General features: G+C 39.2%; 1 protein-coding gene and 1 long non-coding RNA gene across 2 annotated transcripts; one reads left to right on the top strand and one right to left on the bottom strand.

Moving 5' to 3' along the window:
• Positions 1–406: 406 nt before the first annotated feature.
• On the top strand, positions 407–15,395 carry LOC128790270 (uncharacterized). The gene is made up of 4 exons (XR_008431680.1): positions 407–478; positions 4,469–4,504; positions 5,078–5,305; positions 6,117–15,395. It is a non-coding gene; the product is annotated as an uncharacterized LOC128790270 (long non-coding RNA).
• Positions 15,396–15,498: 103 nt separating this feature from the next.
• OIP5 (Opa interacting protein 5) lies at positions 15,499–20,953 on the bottom strand. The gene is made up of 5 exons (XM_053946871.1): positions 20,639–20,953; positions 20,437–20,503; positions 19,343–19,465; positions 18,749–18,830; positions 15,499–17,486 (listed from the first exon to the last, which is right to left on the bottom strand). The coding sequence occupies exons 1-5, from the start codon at positions 20,943–20,945 to the stop codon at positions 17,412–17,414; spliced, it is 654 nt and encodes a 217-aa protein (XP_053802846.1). The 5' UTR covers positions 20,946–20,953; the 3' UTR covers positions 15,499–17,411.
• Positions 20,954–21,259: the final 306 nt, after the last annotated feature.

Genomic DNA, 21,259 nt, shown 5'->3' with positions numbered 1-21,259 from the left:
TCGGGCCGGCCCTACCCCCTCGCCGCCGTGAAAAGTCTGAGCAACTTCGGTGCTGGGGACGAGGGCGTCCTGCAGCTCCGGAGCCGGGCTGCAGCAGATGGTCCCTGCACGGCGATACCCCGCAGCCGACTGGGGACAGCTGCGGCCGGCAGCGACCTGGGAAAGGGAAACCGAAATGTATCATCTGAAATGGGGCTTCGCATGTCTGGCTACGAGCATAGCGCTGAATACAGCTACGCTCCTGTTATCGTTCTTATTCATGCGATGTGTGGGCTGGATGAATTCTGCTGATCTGAATGGTTATATCCTTTTATGATGTCTGTAGTGCTGACACAGGAGCGCACAAAAGGGATGGCTTCCTGGTTTTTTGACAAAACGAGAAGGTACAGAAATCTACCCTGCAAAAACAATTTCTTTGGAAAGTGGAGAGATTACAGTGGAAATTGATTTAGCCATATAAATTCATGTTGATAATAAGGTAAAAGGAATTTAACACATCATGAAACATGTGAACCTATTGCTAAATGCACTATCTCTTCTTTCCAAGTTAGTACCGTGCAGGCCAGGTATGCCCTGAATTCTTCAAAACTGAAAGTGTTATTTTGTGCTAGAGAATGGTACTTAGTTTAAATTTGAAGAGAAAAAGAAAAAATGGGTGGATCAGTTCTTACTGAAAGCAAAAGAATTAGTGTCACTAGCATGAGATTCCTTCTGTTCTATATTTGATATCAGTTCTTAAAATCTCGAGTTCATCCTAGAATTGTGACTGCATTTTCAATCTGCATGTCAGGTAAAAGAAACAAGTTGAAGTGGTTAAATGAGAAGCATAGTTTTAGATTTTGTAGAGACATGGTGTATTAGCACACATGACCTAATAATGAAGTAGTTGTTTTTAACTGGTGAAATAACTCAAAAGAAATATAAGCATGTTTTATAATTAGTTCTGAAAGCAGTAGCTGCTTAGGAGAAAAAATTCTTAAGGAACATTTTACTGACTTTCATGTGCAACATTACTCATGTAGTAACAGTAATAGCAGCTTAGGAGCAACATAACATTAAGACACAGTATGCTGCTACTGATGAATATTCCTGCTTATACATTTCTCTGTATGACCTTTTAAAATATGCCAGGGGATTTGTCTTTGGCATACTATATATAAAAATAATTCTGTTTTATATTATCATTAGAAGAATAATAAGTAATTAGCTTGCTTTTGTGTGAAGTTGTACACTACTTTAGCAGTAAGAAATTCATATGGATTAATATTTATTCTTAATTGCTTTCAGTGCACAAAAGCTGTGAGAAGTAGTATCTTAAAAATAGTATCATAATTTCCTGTTGCTCTGGTATATGTCAAATCAATATGCAGTGGTTTACAATCTTACCCACAGTGCTGTGAATCTACAGTGTGAAAATTTGCATGAGCAGGCTATGCATCTCATGGTGGTCACCTCTTGTTCAGGGGTGTCAGAAGTCATAAGCCAGCCAAGGCTAAAAAGTCCTGACCAAGTTTGTGAAGAGTCTGGAGTATCACTTGAACACCTCCCACGTTCATTCTTAAAAACTAAAAAAGGAGCAGTGTTTGAAACCAGTCCAGAGGCTACGTGAGTGTGAGATGCAAAACCTGCACAGTCTTCAGGGGATTTTTCTAAAATAGCATGTGGAAGAAGGGTTGTTTCTTTGCCTGAACAGTATTCCTAGAGCACATTCCTGCAGCGTGTGTATCACGGAACTGAAAGCTCATCTCTAAGCAGTTTTCCCTGTTTTCTCTGCTGTGGTTCAAAGTATTGTTAAAATATTGTACCAACAATAACGTAGATGTGCATTGGAAACCTGGTAAAAGAGGAAAAGGGTTTTATTTAAAAATACAGAGTGAAACAAAAAATTAGGGAGGAGTGTCCGTGGTGCCCGAGATGTCTCTACAGCAGCCAAGCACCATAGCAGCATGCCATAGCAGCATGCCACAGTCTGGCAGACTGTGTTGACAGGGGACATCAGCTGACAGGTCCTTACTGTGTCCTGGCCTCTTCCTAGGCTGGGAACCATTCTAGGCTTCAGATGTGCCTGTGTACTCTTTTGGAGGGGACATTGCCCTGTGTCTCTACATTCTCCCGACTCTCTGGATTATCAGTGTTGTCTCCAGATCTGGGTGTCTTCTGAAGTGGCAGGGGGATGTGACCTGCTAACCTGGGTGCTGCTAACATAAGCCCTTTAGAGCCCAGATCCTGCTCAGTGTTACATTTGGTGCCTCCACACTCAGGCATTCCCGTTCTTTCTCCAGTCACACCAGTCTTAGACTTCCTTTTGCAAGTTCTCACCTTTGCCTTGTAGCTTGGATTTAGATGCCTAGTTTGAAGTTGCCTAGAAAGCAAAAAGATCATGAAGTCAGCTAATTTTTTTGCAGGACTGTAAGCTACTTTCTATTGTATTTGTGTTTATAATTTAAGCATTTGTCATTGTCCACTTTCCAGGTTAAATTTGGCAGTTTTTAAGCCATAGGAAAAATCATAGTGGACTTGTGATATGTAGGGCTAATTTTGCTTTCTGTATTTCCATAGGTCTCCACTATACTTCCAATTTTTGTTTTTTTGTCTTTCTATATTAACCCGTTTCTAGATCTTTCCTTCCTTACTTCCTCATACTTCTCAGGCTCTAGGCAAGAGAAGGGGAATCATCTAATCATCTTCTGGGTCCTTTTAATTCTGCTCATCTCCTGGAGGATTTGTGTCTGTGTAAGAGGCAAAGATAGTATTTTGGAAAGCCAGATCTGATGGATCTCAGTTTTTATTGTACCTTAAAACAGAGCATGAGGGGTGGAGTGAAAGTCGGTGGCATAGCTATATACTGTTATATTAATGTAGTCTCCAATTCCAGTGTGCTGATTATGTCAGAACACCGACTTGTGTGGGGATTTTTTTTTGCCATACTGGTAATACAGTATGTTAATATATATGAGAAGACAAATATTGCAGTTTTGCTGGTAAATTTATTTGTGAGATACTACTTCATCTCTTTTTGACTTTGGAATTCCTGAAGTTATCGAATGTCTTCAATACAGGCACCTATCTGAATGTGAGATTTAAAGTTCATGGAAACTAATCTTTAGTTATGGTAGAGCAAAAAAAAATTAATGGGCAATAGGTCAAGACTTAATGAAAATAATACATTCTGAATTTCTAACAAAGAAGGTGTCATGCAGGCAGTGTTGAGCTTTCACAGTTATTTCTTGCTCTGCATCAATTGACTGTATGTTCAGTACAGTATGAAACAAGAAAAATAGCTTTTCTTTCTTTGTAATGTCCACTAGCTTTTATCTGAAGAGTTGATAGTGTCACCATCAGTCTCAGTGCCAGCTCATTTTCAATAACCTTGATATATATCCAGTTGCATTTGCAAGTTCTGTTGGACTGCTGTGAACTCTGTGCTCATGTAATTGATGAAAGTCAGCTAGAGAGTGCATCAAGCAGAGTAGTTAAAAACTGGGGCATTCAAAGTCAGTGAACTTGTTAAAATTAAAAAAAAGTAGGTTAAAGCTAACTGAATTTCAGTGTTGGATGAACCAATCCTTTGCTTTGAATGTCACCAGCTGCTTTCTTTTTTAATAAGACTTACTTTAGTGTTTAGTTTAGTTAATTCATAGTCTTACTGAAAGAAGACCCAGCTTTTCAAAGATTGGATTGGTTTCTATTACGTGGTTTCTATAATGATAAGGCAGTTTGGGATTATTGCCAATTAATTACCAATCCTGGTAACTGTTCCTTTTCAAGTTCATTCTTTTGTGAAGCATTTGCTGTTGGTTCCTCAATGTCTCAAAGGTACATAGTGCTTTGAGGTTCTTGAGGGAGAATTTGAGTAAGAAGGGTCACAACTGACAACATGGGAAGGAAGTAACTACTCTGAATTAGGGATTGTCTGATGGCTGGGGATTTTCTGAAGGTCCAGGTGCATGGTGCTTATAGAAATGCTGTGTTGTACAGGAGTGTGGAAGCTAATAATCCTTTGCTGAGGAATTTTGAATAATTTACGTTCTGTGTGATGAGATAGTTCCATCATTCTTATGGAATGAGAATTATTCTTCCATTATTCTTCCAGTCAGGTTGTCAGCTCAGCATCCTCACTACAGTAGTTTGTTATTAACGTGAAAGAGTTTCTTGCCTTACTGGAGACTGAATATGTGTCCATCTCAGTTCCCATGAAACTTAAATGTGTGCCTCCAATTATTTAAAGTTTGTGTGTCCTGGCTTTTCCACACTTGGGTCCAGTTCTCTTGATTTAAACTAAAAGAGGGGGTATAGCTGATAATTTGAAAAATAACATCAGCATGTTTTATGTAGGAAGTCTAAAAATGTTACATGGTTCATGGAAGGTACAGCTAATCTTTTGTGTCTTGTGCAGATAATCATGTATGATCTAAGCTGCTTCCTAAATGCAAATTTAATTTTGTTTATTCTTCTCTTTCTTTCTAAGCTCACTGAAGAGGATGTGGAATGATCAAAAATCATGGTGAGTACAATTGTGAGGTTATTTAGGTACTACATGTAAGGTACTAAACTTATCAAGTTTGTCAGCTGATTTAGTTCCCTTTTCTCTGACCAAAGAAATCTGTCATTGAGATTTTAATTTTTTGTAGTATGCTTTCAGAGAACTGGAATGTTGCCACAGTGTCAGATTTCAGCTTGGACTTCACCTTAAAGAAACATAGATTTGACTATTATATATTCTAACAAGAATAAGTGCCTTGAAAGTTATAAAATCCCTGTCCTGTGATGTCATTTGCTCTGCTAAGACAAATTCTATTAACTTGGAATAGTTTTCTTAAGTGTTATTTGTTAAATGATAGGATTGGAAGGATGATAAAATAACCAAATGTAAAGTATCAAATAGGAAAAAAGTACATTCAAAATTTCTAAGATTACAATAAAATTCTGTAGTTTTGATTTATTTTTTCCCAGTGAATGAAATAAAGATATTTTGGTAGTTAAGGTGTGCAACACAATTAGATTCTGTTCTATATTCTATTCGGTGCTATATTCTGTTCTCAGCTCTGTCACAAACCTTTGGCATGTTTTATTGCAGCTCTCCAGGTCTGTTTTTCCACATCTTCATAAGAATAAGATTTTCCCAACAGTCTGAGTGTCGATGGTCAACCCAATGATCAGCTGAAATATTTGAGTGACTCAAGAGAGATATCAATAGTACATGTACTATATTTCCATTTTCATGGTCTACTCACTGCTTCTAACATAGGAGCTGAAAATTGTCACTGGAAGACTATTTCTGGATTTGATCAACTGAATGGTTAAGGTAATTAAAATAAGAAATACAGATGGGGAAAAAAGAGGAAGAGCTTAATTATTCTCATGTTCTTGTATATGAGAAAGATTTTTTTTTCCCTTTTTTTTCCTGTATTTTGCATCTTTTATTTTAGCACAAGAGAATGGTAATAAACATTCTGGCAATAGGAGTGCACCCATGTTAGCTTCCAACTTAATGCAAAAATAGCATGTCTTAACAGCTGCTGTAACTAGGTAGTACCAGGTGAGTATCACTGATGGAAGGCCAGGAGATCTGTGAAAAGATGAGTTACTGAAATTTGTCTGTGCTGTGGATAAGTGGGGAGAAATGAATAAAAGTAAGAAGCTAATGTATGTGATCTTAAAACTGTTGTAAGTGCTCTTTTTCTCTCCAGCACTGGCAATTTCATAATTAGTTGGGTGGTAGTTTATGATGTCTCTTTGAGTTGTGACCTGCTAGAGCAGAGGGCATACACTCTGTGCCATGAGCACTCTACTGCTACCTCGTAGTCGTCATCTCTGCATTGGAGACACAGTTGAAGCCCCACAGCTAATTAACAGTGGTGTATTTTTAGCTGCATTGCTTCTCAGTAAGTGTATAGTTCAGCATTTCTGAAGTATTTCCTTAGCCAGTTTATGGACATCTAAAGTTAGATACAGAAACTTACAGACCAAGGGATTATTGCAGTTTGTGAAACCAGATAATTTTATCCATTGGAGTCAGGCTTTTAAAGTAGTGAACTGGTGGGCATTTTAACGTTGAGTGTATTTTATTCTGATTCCTAAACTACCTTCCCTGTTTTTTTAATTTGGAATTTCAGATCCTGTCCTAAGAAGGTGATCCTCTTACTTCCTCAAAGGCTATAAAACGTGAATATTTCTCTTCTAGCAAGCGAAACCTGTCCTTCATATCCATGGAGCTGAATGAACAAAGATCTGTCCACTTCTGTTTTAATCATCTTACCAAACATTTGATTCTCCAGATGACTTCCTCCACAGAAGTAGCCCACTGTTTTATCAAAACTCAGAAGCAGAGTAACAGAAATCAGCATTTGTTTTCCTGAAAAAATGTCTTCTGTGCCAGCTCTTCATTCAGCTTTCTGCATTCTGTTTTAAAATGAAAAATACTTTGTAATCAGATGCAAGTGGAAACTGGTGTTTTTCACTGATATTTCCTTCTTAATTTTAGGAAGATTAAGTACTTTGCTGTGTCAAATTGGAATTCCTAGCAGATAAAGTGTCTGCATGCATTGCTGTGTCAGACTGACCTGATATATATGAAAAGTTGCAGCAGGAAAACCAGAATGTTTTCTGCTCTGACATGAGGAAGAAACTTACCAAACAACTAGGGGCATCCCATACAGGTATTTTCTAGTCCAGGTCCCAGGCTTGACTTGGTAGATAGGTGTCAACTCACATAAAGCAGCTAATGCACAAGAACAAATACAGAATCACCTTGTCTGTATTGTGTATCCCAGGCTGTGATCAAAATACATATTTGCAAGTGTGAACCTCTGTAAGTGCAGGATATGAAGAGCTTTCATCTGAAGAAGAAATTACTCTGCATCATTTCATTTTTGGCAAAGAAAAAGGAAGCTTTGAAGGCCTCTGGGGTAACAGGATAATGACTAGGTTTGCATTAAATCATTCCCTTCCTCAGGCATTCCCTTAGCATCAAAAGGAACAAGACCAGTCTACAGTAGAAGAGATGGGCAGAACATCTTTATTATAGAAATTAGCTTCTGATGGGATGGAAGAGACCAGAGCTGTAAAGTTGCGGTGTATCCACCTGGCTTCTTCAACACAATTTCAGCTTTTCCTACTGCTGATGAAATCTTGCTTTTTGATTCTTTCATGACTGAGAACTGAGAGGACCTGTGTGTTTCCTCCATCTAGGTAGAAATAGGCCCAAGAAAATGGAATGTTAGCCACGTAAGAGGGGTGAGTTGAGAGCAGAAATACTTAGTACAGTCCTTATTCTGACTCTTCTTATTCCTTCCCAAACTAAGGCACAATCTGGTTGTCCTCATGTTTACACAAGATTCTTTGTCTATGTAATTTGTGATTATATAGGCTATTTTCTGTCATTTTGAGATGGGAGCATATGTTGTTTACATGCTCCTTCCTATGGGATTATCTATAACAAGATTTTGGGCAAAAAACTACCAGAACTGGGATATGTATTATATTCCACCTCAAATCTGAAACTCTTTTTAGTGCACCTTATTCCAAGCTTGTGATTTTGAAATGTGGCTTGCTAGCTTAAAATACGGGAGATACTAAAATGGTTGGGGAAACATTCTAGATTTCTTGTTATATTTTTCCTTTTAGAAAACTGCTGGAGAGAGCCAGACAGCCTGAAAATGGCTGAAAAAGCAAACAATTGAAATTCTTCTTGGTGATTGATTGCCAGGGCAGCATTCTAGTATTAAAAATGTGGTGACATTTTATGGGACCAAGTTCCATAGCAGAATGAGAACAAGCATTGATGTTGATCCTAATCCTCCAAGTAATGTCTGTGTTTAGACTTGTTTTGTAACAATAGGATTTAATGACAGCTTTACCCATTTTGTGTTTCCATGAAGCAAAGAGCAGACACGTAGGCTTAAGAGTGGTGGGCAGGATGCTGCATGTAAAAGTAATGCCAACTTTAATGAGCAGAGAGGTGCTCTAAAATTGTGTGTAACATTGTGGTGGGCTGTGTGATAAGAGTTAACATTGAGCTTGGTGAGGCAACCACCAGCTTGGCCTGACTTTGCTGAATATGGTCTGAACTTTCTGGCATTGGAGGCAACTAGAAAAGCACACTTTGTTTTAGGGCCTCCTTACATTGAAGTCAATAGGATGTAATGGAGATGTCTGTAGAAGCAGGATCCATCTCTTTAAGTGATGGAAAATACTGTCAATATCATAGGATTACAGTGGTTGGGAAGTATGTGGTATAAGAAATGTCTGATTTTAGATCTGGGAATTTTCTTCCTTCTGCCCATGCTTACCCCTCTGATGTTAGAGATAGCAGTTGTTTCTTGCATAGCTTGATGACAGAATACTTGAGGGACAGGAAGGTATTTTTGTTTTCTGGGGACATGTACAAAAATTGCAAATTTGCCTGACTAGAGAGCTAATAATCTAAGCTCCTTAAACTCAATATTTTGTAACCTGACACTGTAACAAAAAAGTAGAATTACTGATTTTTTTCTTAAGTCCTATTCATGACAGTGTAGCAGCATTAGTTTCGAGTTTAATTTTAGAACATGAGGATTTTACTAGGTTAAGGATCTGTGGCTTTCACAGAAGTGATGCTCCAATAGTGCATGCCCAGAAGACCCCCTTTGCTGTACCTTCCTGGCCAGCACCTTTAAAGAGCTGCTGTGTTTGGAAATGCTGCTTCATCTGACTCACTTTTTCTTGCTCTGCTTTTTCTTTATGTTGGTTGGAAATCTTCCCATGTGAAAGATTACAAAAACGGGCATGTGCAATAGCTCATATATATATATATATACATATATATATTTTAATACTTGTGGACAAAATGATGTTACAAGTTGTTTGAAAACAACAAAATCACCAATGTCTTCCATTTTGAGATGTATAGTTCCATAAGCATTAGTGCTTTGTAGCAAACTGTAGTGCCATGTTAGGACCAGTGCATGAGCCTAGTAGTATTTTTACAATTTCTGAGTGACAAATTTATTAGTAAACAGTGATGATAATGTAATTAACACTAGAAAGGATACAATAGGAATGTCACAAACATGGTCTAAACATGCAGTATCCTCCCTTTGACAATGGCAATGCTGTCCTTAGAAAGGGAACTCGTTCACTTAATGGGCTTCATAGAATCATAGTGGACTTTTTGATATTTGTCTGTCTGTCCAACTGCAGTAGTAAGCTAGAGTATGCAAGTATCTGTAATTGTCATCCCTATCGGTGTGATTATTTTCTTTTAAATCTTTGTTAGTGTTTTCTTCCATTTTCAATTTTATTGAACCATTTATTATCCATCCTGTGATATATTCAGAAAAGTATAAATATGCTAAGGAGTTTGTGTGCATTCTGTACACATCTCTTACCTTCAGATAATTTACAAAGTCTGTTAATCTTGTCTTTTTTTCAGATATGACTCTATGATTATTATAGCTAGTAAAACATTATCCTCATTGTGTGATAAGTTAATAGGTGCAAAATGTGACGTGCTAATTATGCGTAGAAGACTTTTCTCCATTATTGCAGGAATGGGGAACCTTTTTTGGCTGAAGTCCTATTGAATCTTAAAATAATCTTGGTGGATCCTGCATTTACATACATCTTAATAAGAGAGAATAAGATAAGGTCAACGTTGGAAAACGATGTTGCAGGCTGTATCTGTGCAGCAGGCTGTCTCTAGCCAATGGATCAGAGATTCCCCACCCCTGTATTATTGAGAATTCAATATCTTGTGTTTTAGGTAACTTCCAGTTTTGCTTTCCAGCTCTAAGCTCAATTTTAATGATTTCTGTCTCTCCCTCTGCTTTTTTCAGAAGGAAAGTTTAGACCAGGGAAGGAAAATTTATTTAGCACTCAATGGGCAGCTTGGACTGGTTGAATAGGAGACTGGTATGATTTTTGAGATGTGCATGCTCTGTGGATGGCATCCTCTGATTTCCTAGGAATAAGTCTTTTATTTGATACCAGTGCTGCTCTTTACCCATTTCTCTCTTTCAGCTTAGAGAGGATACTGCATCTTTTTTTCCTGAGACCTGCCTGTAAATGGCCATTAGGGGGAGGGAGGGAATGGGTAGCTTGGTTTTGTTAGTTTGGTATGCTATGTCTTTAAAGTAATTAATCAAGAAGCATATACTTCTGTGCAATGACAGTAATCCAGGCAGAGCTAATGTATGTAACAGGGAAAAAAAAACCCCAACAAAACCAACCAAACAACCCTCTGCCTCTGATAAATTTCTGAGAAAATTGGGCAGGTGGGCCATTTACAGCAGAGCTCTGGAGGACCTGTAATAAGAGTCAGGTTCAATTCTGAATGGACTTAGCTGTACCATTGAATAAAGTAGTTTAGTGCTTGGGAGAATCAATTGAAAAATACCTCTGAAACTGGAATGCAAAATAGCACAGTATGTAGGGGGAAGAATCCCTGATGCAAACAAAGCCATAAGATGATTTAATAAGAAAATAGAACTTTAGTAGCAATAACTGTTTTGCATGTGATAGTAAATAACTTGCATTAGCAAGACTGTACAGTAGAGTAAGTGGGTAATAACCAAATAAGTTTGTGGCGCTCTGTGCTGCAGGGAGTTGTGTGAAGAGTCTTCCTGAGAAGAAGGGTGAATTCTTCTTATGTTCCTCTCATTGGAGGGAATTTGGCACTTGAAGTTAATGATATATGTATTAAAAAAAGAAAAATTAGCTTTGCCACATGTCGGAAGCACTGTCAGTGAGTGCTGGGGGAAGGGCAGACAGTTCTCTTTGAAAGGATAGCTGAAGTTTCCCTGTAATTTTTTCTTTCTATGTACCTAGCACTTGCTCTGTTTCTCTGAGAAACGAAACTTTTCCAAATACTGGACTGTGAAGAGAACCTGATTCTAAAGTTAGAAGCTTTTGTGGTGGGAAGTACTTTTTGTTTTCTTTGTTTATAAAGACAAATCTGAGAGAGTCTTTAAATTAAAAAAAACTAAAAACATTAGAGAGCACTTGACACTCAAAACATTTGTACATGCCAAGCACAACTGTAGAATTCTAAAGATGTTACAGCAGAAAATAATTTCAGCTTTGCTAAACACTGTTTCAGACCATAATTGATTTCAGTTGATGCCTGAAGTTTTGCAGAGGAAAGTACTGTGAAGCCTCTTGTAACACAAAGGGTTATTGATCTTCACCTGTAGATCTGCATCCAAAAATTTATTCGCTATCAAAGGGTTGTATAGAAAAGCCACAGGAGTTCTAAACTGTTCCTAGTTGACATTTTTTAGTGTGAATACCTCATCTATGGACACAGTGTGGCCCAACATATAGTAATGTATTCTGAACAAAACCAGAGGTTTGTATCAATCTGGCTGCATTTCTTCTGTAAAGCTGAAGTAATCTAGACTGTAAGCTTCCAGCTTAATGGAAGCTTCTTGTGTTTTTAAAGCATGGGGGGGTGAAGCACTTTGGCTCTTCATAAATTGATAATGGAACTGCGAGGGCTGTGAGCATTTTTATGGTGTAAAGTAACAGGATAAGCATGACAATGTCTAAATTAAGTGTTGGCTAATATGTAATATGCTTATGAAAACTAATTGATCTGAAAGATTGTAATCAGATTAAATTCCAACTATTGATTTTTTGATAAAATTGGAAGCTGGCCATAGGGGACTGTAATTTGATTGCTCTCTGATTACATTAGAGAAATTATGAAATTATGTGATCTGTGATCAGCAAGTACATTTACATAATAATGAAATTATAATGAAAACAAAGTCACATTCATGCTTCAGAAGTATGAACTTTGTGGTTGAACAGAATTATTCAATAGTATATCCACTCGGAAAAGGGGGGGAGGAAATAAAGACTGATGTAGCCAGGCAAGCTGTCTACATATACTTCCCAGTACAGGCTTTTAATAATTATCTGAATTCTGTGGGTTGTTAGACTAGGAATTACTATTCTCAGCAACAAAAGGAGTCCCTTTGCCTTTCAGCTCTTGTACTATGGCATGACTTGCTTCAACCTCCTTGATTTAACAGCTTCTAAACCTAAGTGGAAGTGTCAGGTGCTACCACACTTGGGTGTGGTATATCAAAGGTATAATGACCAGTATGGACATGCCTTCTTTAGCAGTACTAAACCCACATGATACAAATATATTCTGTTTGTATATCCAGTAGTGCTGCTGCAGAAGGTCTTGCCAGTACTTGTGGTGGGAATTGTAACTTCTGAAACTGAGGGTAATTGTCAAATTTATGAGAAAAATAAAATCTTGCAAAGACTTCTTGATAGTAAGTGGGAAGAAATTGTACTGAGCCTGAGGATACTGACACTTTACATGAGGATTACATTGTCAAGAACTGGCAGTCTGGGTTTTTTTTTGGGGCAGAAAAGGAAAAAATATTGAAGATATAACTATTTTTGATGTATAACAAATCTTAGAAATTACTGCTTCTTGCATCCTTAGAAAACTGGCTGGTCTTCCTCCAAAACTAATAATCCTGCTTGCTAGTCAGGTACAGAGCTGCAGAATGACAGGTCAAGTTAGATTCCACTGGATTTCTTTCACAGAACAATCCAACATTTTGCCCCGTAGCATTTTGACTGGCACACAAAAGCCAACAGTTGAACCAGGGTGTCTTGTTCAACAGTGCAGAACCCTAACCATGGATTCTGATGTTTGTTCCCTTTCAGTCTCTACACTTCCTCCTGTGTTTTAGATAAAAGTGTCAGTGTTCATGACATCAGCAGAGCGAGCGTGTTTCTGTCTCTGAGCCTATGTACCAGGTTATAATATAGACAGATTCCCATGACTTTTACCCCATCTAAAGTTAAAGATAGAAGGTAACTTTCTGTTCAGTGTGTCCTATCTAAATCCTGTCTGCTTCTCTCCACTTCCCCTCCAAATGAGTGTGTTTGCAGGTCAAATAAAAGGCAGATAGTTTGTAGTGCCTTAGGCATGAAGAACTGCATGGAGAAACTGAAGGAAAGCGGCACAGGCCCACAAACCAAATCTTAGAGCTAGTATTCTAATTATGCATGATTCAAAATGTCTAGTGTAATGTAGTTATTACCAGTAAATTGAGATATGCATTTATACATAATGAAGCAATAGGAATTAATATACCAATAGCTTGAACTTCCTGCTTTGATTCTCAAATTTCGGGTTTTTTTAAGAGAATGTGCTGCCTCTGTAGAGAAGGGGGCAAAATGTATAGATAGGGACAAGCATGGCACCAAAACTGTAAATCAGGAACCAGGATCAGCAGAACTCGCCTTTATAACCTCTAGTCTGGTTCATATCACTGTCCTGAGCATGTAAAAAGCAGGGCATGAACTAAGCATGTTTAGAGGCGAGATGAGGTTTCTCACCTGCTGCAGCTGTAGCAAGGAAAAGGGTGCAGAGTTTCTTACACGGTGCAGGGGGAGCGACTGGTGGGAAAGTAAAAAACCAAACCCACAAAAAAATCACCCCAAAACCCAAGCCAACAAACAAATAACAGAAACCATAGACTCAAATTGAGTGTAGTATTTGCCAGACAGTAGGTAATAAGCTTGAATGTGGTAAGAGAAATTTTATGGAGAATACTGAAATTAATAAGCACAGTACATATTTTTCAGATGTTGAATAGCTTTTTAAGAGACAGTATTTTCAGGGAACTGTAGCCACATAGGCAGCTGTTACTGAAGCATACTGGTACCAGCCAGCAATAATGGTATCTGCAGGAATGAACCTGAAAATACTGGTAATCTTGTATATTTTTTAAGTTCTTTAAAGAGATTTTTAAAAACAGAAAATGAGATTTGATCACTGAAGATCTTTATCTTCTGCAACAGAGGTTGCAATTGTCTTTTTTCTTTATTTCACTTACTAGATAAAAGGGAATTTGGATGCCATCTTTCTGTAAACTCTCAGTGTGTTCTCTGTAATTCAAGTCTCTTAGTGGATAATGTAGTCAATTTCTGCTGGCAGCTTGAAAATAAGAAAATGTGTGGCATAGCCTACATCACTAATACTTTTCCAAGTTTAAATTTGTAATTAAACATGTAGAATACTGGCTTGTAATTGCAGAATTCCATACTTCTAGCTTAGCATAATTTTGTAAGTGGGCTTAACTTGTGCAGAACACTTCTCCATGAACAGAGGCTCAGTCCTCTCTTAAGTAGAAGGAAGTGTCTTGGAGGAAGAAAAGGTGTGTCAAGTTAACTCCTGTTCATATTTCATAGCCAACCATTTATAAAGCACTGTGTTTTGGGTTTAGAATGGGAATTGTGGTTTTACCCATGAATGCTCTTTTTAAATGTGTAAGGATTGCCAAATGAAGATAGGAATATTATAAGAGAAGATAACTATTCCGTGGTATCACAAGTTAGACTGAATGACTCTTTGAGCCAACTTCTTCAAGAAACAAGAAAATTTCTAAGACAAAGTTAGCCCAGTGGTTAACCATGGTCATTTTTAATTGTTTAGAGCACTATGCATGGTTTTAAAGTCTGTTAAATATTGTAATGAGTAAGCCATTGTATCCTTTGTATTTCTTTCCAGTATAACCTGGGAATAAGCTACTACAGGATGTCAGTGAAGTTGTTTTCCTTTTAAAAAATATAACAGCAAAGGAGAAGTATTAGGTATAAATTCCTAAAAATTACCTTAGTACTTAATAGGCTAAAGAATACTTATGCTGAACTTCTGATAGTGTTCTTGCATGGATTAGTGGAGGAAATTATCGGTGTGACTATAAACTATGTACTCCCATTGCACATGTTTTACATGGTTACAGTGAAAGAATGTCTCCCTGCAAATTCTGATTTTTTTCCAAAAGGCAGCTTGCTTTTATATCTATGCATCTTTGAGGATTTCAAGATAAGATTTTATTCTTTTGACACTGTAAAGAGGAACTGTTTAAAAATGAACCTGGAAACTCTGCACCTGTATACAAACTTTTTTAGCAATAAAGCAGCACAGGCTGAGAATGCACTAAAACTGGATGTGTCATCTGTTCAGAAGACAAATCAACCAAATTACTGTACATTCCACTCCACTTCTGAGGTGTACTTGCTGTAGCTTTGTCAAAACTTATCAACTCGAGCTGAATTCATATATGCCAGATATCTGCTTTGGGGGCAGCTGTCCCAGGCTTCAGGCACAAGAGCTTCTGACTTAAACAGCAGCTAAACAAAAATTTTTATTCCACTCATTCTAAGATGCATAACTTAATCCCTTCAAGGGTTGTTTTAGAGGGTAGCAGAAACCCTTTGCTTCTTGTATTGATTGCCTAAAAGTAACAAGGCCCCTCAGAAGACTGTTTTATGGATATGTTGTTTATTGTTTTGGTGACTACAGTTCTGAAAAATTTCTTCTGTGGTTGGCGGAGGTCCTCCCAGTTTCAAAGATTACAGAAATGCAGCTTAAAAATTTACCAGCTATTCTTCTTCATTATTTATTTAAATCCATGCTATGTAATATAATTTGTGGAACCAATACTTTAATACTTCATAACAAATGAGGACCCAAGCAAGATAAAGATAAAAGATGGGTTTTTTCCTGCAAAATAATCAAAGGTAAAGAAGTAGGCCAAGGACTCACATAATATTGGCAGTGATTTGGACTATATCAATTTCTGAGTTTCAGCTTTTATTTAAGAAGTTTCTTCTTCACAACTTTAAATATAATGCAAATATGTAACTAACAGCTTTCTTTTTCTTTTAGGGATCAGCACTAATGAAGCAAAACAGTTTAGCATTATTCATAGTATAGACATAAAATAGCAAGAAACAGTGCAGAAACTGGAATGAAAGGGCAAAAAGCACATATCAATCACATTTCTTATCAATCACATTTCTTAAACTCATGCAACAACAACACAAGCACTAAGGAAGTACTACAAAGGTGGTATTAAAATTTGTGAGAGTCCCTCCTCTCCTTGCAGAACGACTGTTGATACTCTGTGGTTTTGCTTACAACAATGAACTGAGACCATACAGAACTCCCCAACAGAAAGCAGCACAGTGAGCATTAGTAAGAGCCTAAGTACAAGTTGCTCACATAAAACCTCTGAGGTGCCTTAGAGTGAGTTTTGTCCCCTCTGCTCCAAGCCCATTACGAGTTATTTTACAAATAAGACAAAACAGAACTGGCAGCAGCAGCAGTGAGGTCTGCAACCTGCTGGTCATATATATGGAAGGAGAAAGCAATTTGCATCACTGGAATTAAGCTGATCAAGTAAACAAAATCCTCTCTAGACTACTACAGACCACTACTAAACTTTCCATAAAGTTCATTATCCCTTTAGGGAAAAAACATTAGCCCTTTAGCAGCAAAAGGGAGAGGAAAAGGGACCTTAATCTCCCAAAAAAAGAATTAGGAATATTCTGTCCCAGTAACAAAGGGTAAGTGCTTTCTTTTCTGTAAAATTATTTTATAAATGTTTGGAAATAAGCAGAACCAGTTTTTAACAGAGAGAGATGCCAATGAGCCATGAGTTGGTATTTTTTATGAAACATCCTGACTGGCCAATTGAAGGCAACAGGCCAATCATAACTTCAGGAAAGCAGTGCTTCCACGATTGTGCAGAAGAATGTTCCTTGGTTTCATAGTTAACATTCCAGAAAGAAATGCTTAAATCTGTTCAAGGCAGTTGCTGACAACCTTAGATGGCAGAATTTGACTCAGTCCTGTTCCTGAGGCTGCACTTCAGCAGACTTGGCAGGCACGTGGGTTGCCCTTTACCTGAAGTTCAAAACCTTGTTCTGCCTCCATGGTGCCATCCAGACTCATGCTCTAAGAACACTGCAGCATCTGTGATGTGCTCGTCTGCTGCTTTTGCAGGCAACACACATTAGCAAATCTCACAACTATTCAGGAGTCCATTTAGCAGTGGCTCACATATCAGATGTAGCTAATGAGCCACTTGACCAAAAACTAGCTGCCATTAAAACCAAGGCTGCCATTAACAATGTGTCTATTAAAAGGTAGGACAAGAACTTTAGGTCTCTAAGAATGTTCAGTTTGTTAATGGTTGCTCTTGAATATCACCACCTTGTTAAGTATGTTTTGCATAGCTCCAGAAATCTGACTTCAGTATTTCAAAGGCTGGTTTTCACCCTGAAGTCATTAGAAAAAACCAAAGTCACATTCACACAGCATCAGAGAGTAACGTGCTGCATGGGTGAGCTATACAGTCTTCAATATGTCAGATTCTCAGGTGTTCCTGAAGGGATGCACTTCATCATCAGTTCTTTCCACACACAGATAAAGTGACAGATCAATTACTCAAACCTCATCTGGTGCATTATTTCTTTGGAATGACCAAACTCAGCAGAGATGCAGAAACAGCTCCAGCAGCTCTTGAAAATGGGTATTAGCATTAACTCTTGCATATCCTGATAGTAGGTCATGTGGATCTGTTGAAGAATTTTGCCTTTCTTTTACATAATTATTTTGTTATTTTATCCAGCTTCCTTGTCACTAATTCTAGGCGACTACTGAAGTCCACAAGCTTTTCTTTCATCTAGGAAAAAGGAGTATTAAAATTAGCAAAAAAAGTCCTACCACTGGATCTTTGAATGACCTGCACCCCACTTAAAGTGGCTAAAGAGCAGCTCACTTTCAAGATGGGAAAATACAGAGGGGCTTGATCTCTATACTGCATGTTTAGTACTGACAGAACCGGCATCCAGATCAGAAGGCTGCACTACAAATAGAGATGGATCAATGTGTGCCAGTATCAGCCATTCCAGGGGCATAATGGAAGATGGAGTTGCTGCAGTTTTCCTATGATGAACCTGATCTTTCCTAGTTAACTCAAGTTTTCACACAGCCAGAAACCTTCTTTGACAATATGTGGACAAACTGTTTTATCATTAGCTTAGGAATACATGTGGACATTATGTCTCAAAAAGCAAAGGCCAGATGCTTGAGCTTGTTCTAGTCAACAAGCAAAGTTCTACAGTCACATAATTTGTGTTTGCAATGAAATGCTGTCATATTTTTACTTCAATCATGTATTATTACTAAATCATGTCTCGACTTCAGAAGTTTTACCTGGATAAGATTTTTGTATCTTGACCTCACTTGACCTGTAAGAACACTCTGATCTTACAGAAACTGGAAGAGGACAAAACTTAAGAATGTAAAAGGTCCGTTACAAGAGAAACTAAAATCCAAATTCAAACCCAAAAAAAAAGTAATGAACAAATTATCACATAAATACTGGATATGCTGGCTGTCTCCTACACACAATAACTTTATTTGAGCTAAGACACAGGCAATTAACTAACATAGCAACTAGTCAGGTTACAGATAAGAACATCCAATCTGAACACCAAAACAGGAGGGAGGTCCTAGAGTTCTCTCTGAAACTACAAATACAGCCATGCTGTTTTGAGCTTGCACAGACATAAAAATATAACTCTAAAAATCCCTTTCATATAAAAAAAAATTCTATTTTTAAATTCTTCAACAATGACAACACAAGCCGTAATAATTAGGCCAAGTATAAATGATTTTTTTGGTTTTTTTTCTTTGCAAGGTATAGAGATAAAAGGATAACAAACTTTTGCCAAAATTTAGCTAGAACTGGCTATGTTCTGCAGTTTAGGGGGTCTTAGAAAATGTTCCACGTCTTATGCATTGAGTCAGTTATTGTCATATAAGGCAGCATTTTCTCAATCTTAGGCACTTAAAATCCCCACATTTGTGTCGATGTTTTTGAATTAATATCCAAATTTATCAGCATTTAAAAAGTATTTTCCATTATTGTGGAAATCTTACTTCCTGTACGTTTTCCTTTAAGGTCACAGCTGGAAAATTCACCTTAGAAGCTTCTATAATAATTTGATTTTTTAAGAGGTAACTGGAAAACAAAAAGGGAAAGGGGAAAAAAACCACAGTTAAAAAACCTGTAGTTGCACTATTTAGACAGACGATTTAAGATGATTTTGAATCAGATACAAAGTTTTTGCCAAAAATAATAATTATGAAGATACTCAAAACATAACAACGGTTTTACTTTGGAATCAAAATCCTCTCATCACCAGCTATAAGTAATTTACAGCTTCTGTAGTCAAGTCCTCAACCTATCATGGAATCACTTTGATACCTTACGTTAGCTAAATGAATCTGGAACTGAAGAGATTTCAGCATTGCACGCAACTAAATATGAAGTCTTACATTGCACAAGGACACTCAAGAGGTGCAAGGAAATCAAAGGGATTCACATCAACACAATTTAGACATCAGGAATATTAAAATCCCACACCAGTGTGCTCAGACAAAAGTCAAACCACTTTTGTTAGCTGTAGGCTAGTTGTACAGTAACTTACAACTACCTGTGAAGTCACTGACCACGGAATGCAGTGTACTCACCACATGATGCTGTCCTTGAAGAAACAGAACAAGTCTCGGAGATGTGCCAGGTCACTGCCAGAAGAATAAAGAATGAAGCCCACGGCCGAGCCACAAGACCGACAGAATAATAAATAATAAGCACTAAAAGGAGAAAGGGAAGTGTTCTGAAACAGAAGGTTTTGAAACCACAGATGCTGCATATTTGTCAGAGAGCATCAAATCTTCAGTTCCACTGGGGCAAAGTCCAAGGCATAATAACACCTCCTCCTCAGAAAAGTAATATGTACAAAGTGATATGACCATAAGAAATTGGGCATGTTGTGAAAGAAGTAATCTCTCTACTAAGTGAAGCTGCTGTTAAGGAAGAAAATGCACATCTTATTATCACAGAATGGTTTAGAGTATTCTACTCAAGCATAATTTAAATAATAAAACAATGCATGCACCAGTTGAAAATTCTTTCCAATAAAATAGATCATTACCCCATGCAGAGAGAGGGGCAAGGAAAAAAGTCAAAAAAAGAGCAAGTCCTATATTGAAAAAGTTCCCAGTCCTGACAGTTTGTAAAACAGCTTTTAAAAATCATTTAAACAAGCTACTGGTTCTGTAAGCCCCTAGATGACATTTTACATTCTTCCCGTTTGATTGAGTTACCAAACCTTGCAAACGGTACGCTCCTGAATCGGGCAGCACAAGTTTTTTATTTTCAGTATTAAGAAAAACCAATCAACCAACAGCCACCCCTCCCCCCAAAACCAAACCAACCAAACCAAACAAAACCCAGAGACGTTTTAAGCAAGAGACCTTTTAGGGAAGAGAAGAAAGGGACCTACAAGTTAAGCTATCTTCTACTGCATTGTCGAATGTTCCTCTCCACCTACAGAGGCTATAGCAGCAAAACTCTTGATTTCAAGTGAAAACTACATCCCTACAAAAGGTTTCTCCATCCGAAGTGTGAAACAGGCACAGAAGTCACTTGGGAGTTTGCCTCAGAACCCTTGTGCACAAGCCGGAGGAGCTCCCGGCCTTGCCGGAGCCCGGCTTTGCCCGCACGATTTACCGCGGCGGCCACTCACGGCAGGCCCGATGCCGGAACTACGGGAGCTACGCACCATCCCAGGAGGGCTCCCTCGAGGCCGACCAACAGCGAGTCTTCCCAGGTCACATCGCTGGTGACTTCTGAGGAGAAAGAGAGAGACGCGCTGCAACCGAGAGCCCCCGGACCCTCCCCCGCCCGGCCGCCGCTGCCCGCCCCGAGGTCCGCGCGGAGCAGCGGCGCGTCCTCAGCACCCGTCGGCCCGAGGAGGCACTGACTGAAGCAAATGAGGACGCTAAGCCCCGGCGGCTCCTGCCCGCACAGCTGCAGCGAGTCCCCCAGCACTGTCCAGCAGCCACGGCAGTGGAACACGGCGCACTCCTCTGGCAGCGGACCCTGCCGCCGCGGCGGTGACGCCGGCACCGCGGCCGGCGGCACGGAAGACGACGGCGGCGGCGACGGCGGCGGAGGCGCCGACAGGGAGACCCAGGCGGTAGAGGCGGGGACAGTCGCCCGCTCCAGCACAATGGTCCCGACGGGCTGCGGGTCCTGGAACAGCTGTCGCAGCCGCCGCCGCACCGCCATCTCCAGCCGCCAAGCGTTCGGGCGCGGGGCCCGCCCCCCGAGCACCGTGATTGGAGCGTGGTTCGCGCCTCTGCATCGCCATTGGTCAGCAGGAGCGTCAGTCCTCGCCGCCCGCGGCTATTGGGCAGCGGGCCGCACCGCGCGCGCCTTTCTCTGCCGGGAACGCTTCATCGCGCTTGAAAATAAGCACGCGCGGCGGGCCGCGCCGCCATTGGCGGCTCCCGCGCTCCGCCCCTTTAGGCCACGCCCCTTCTCTGGCCCAGCCAATGGGCTGGCGCGGCGGGCCAGTTCGAACGGCGGGGGCGGTGCGAGCG

This window comes from Vidua chalybeata, chromosome 6 (assembly GCF_026979565.1).
Source record: "Vidua chalybeata isolate OUT-0048 chromosome 6, bVidCha1 merged haplotype, whole genome shotgun sequence".
NCBI classification, from domain to species: domain Eukaryota; kingdom Metazoa; phylum Chordata; class Aves; order Passeriformes; family Viduidae; genus Vidua; species Vidua chalybeata.
The sequence above is the reverse complement of the archived record's forward strand: the minus strand, read 5'-3'. Positions and strand labels throughout refer to the sequence as shown.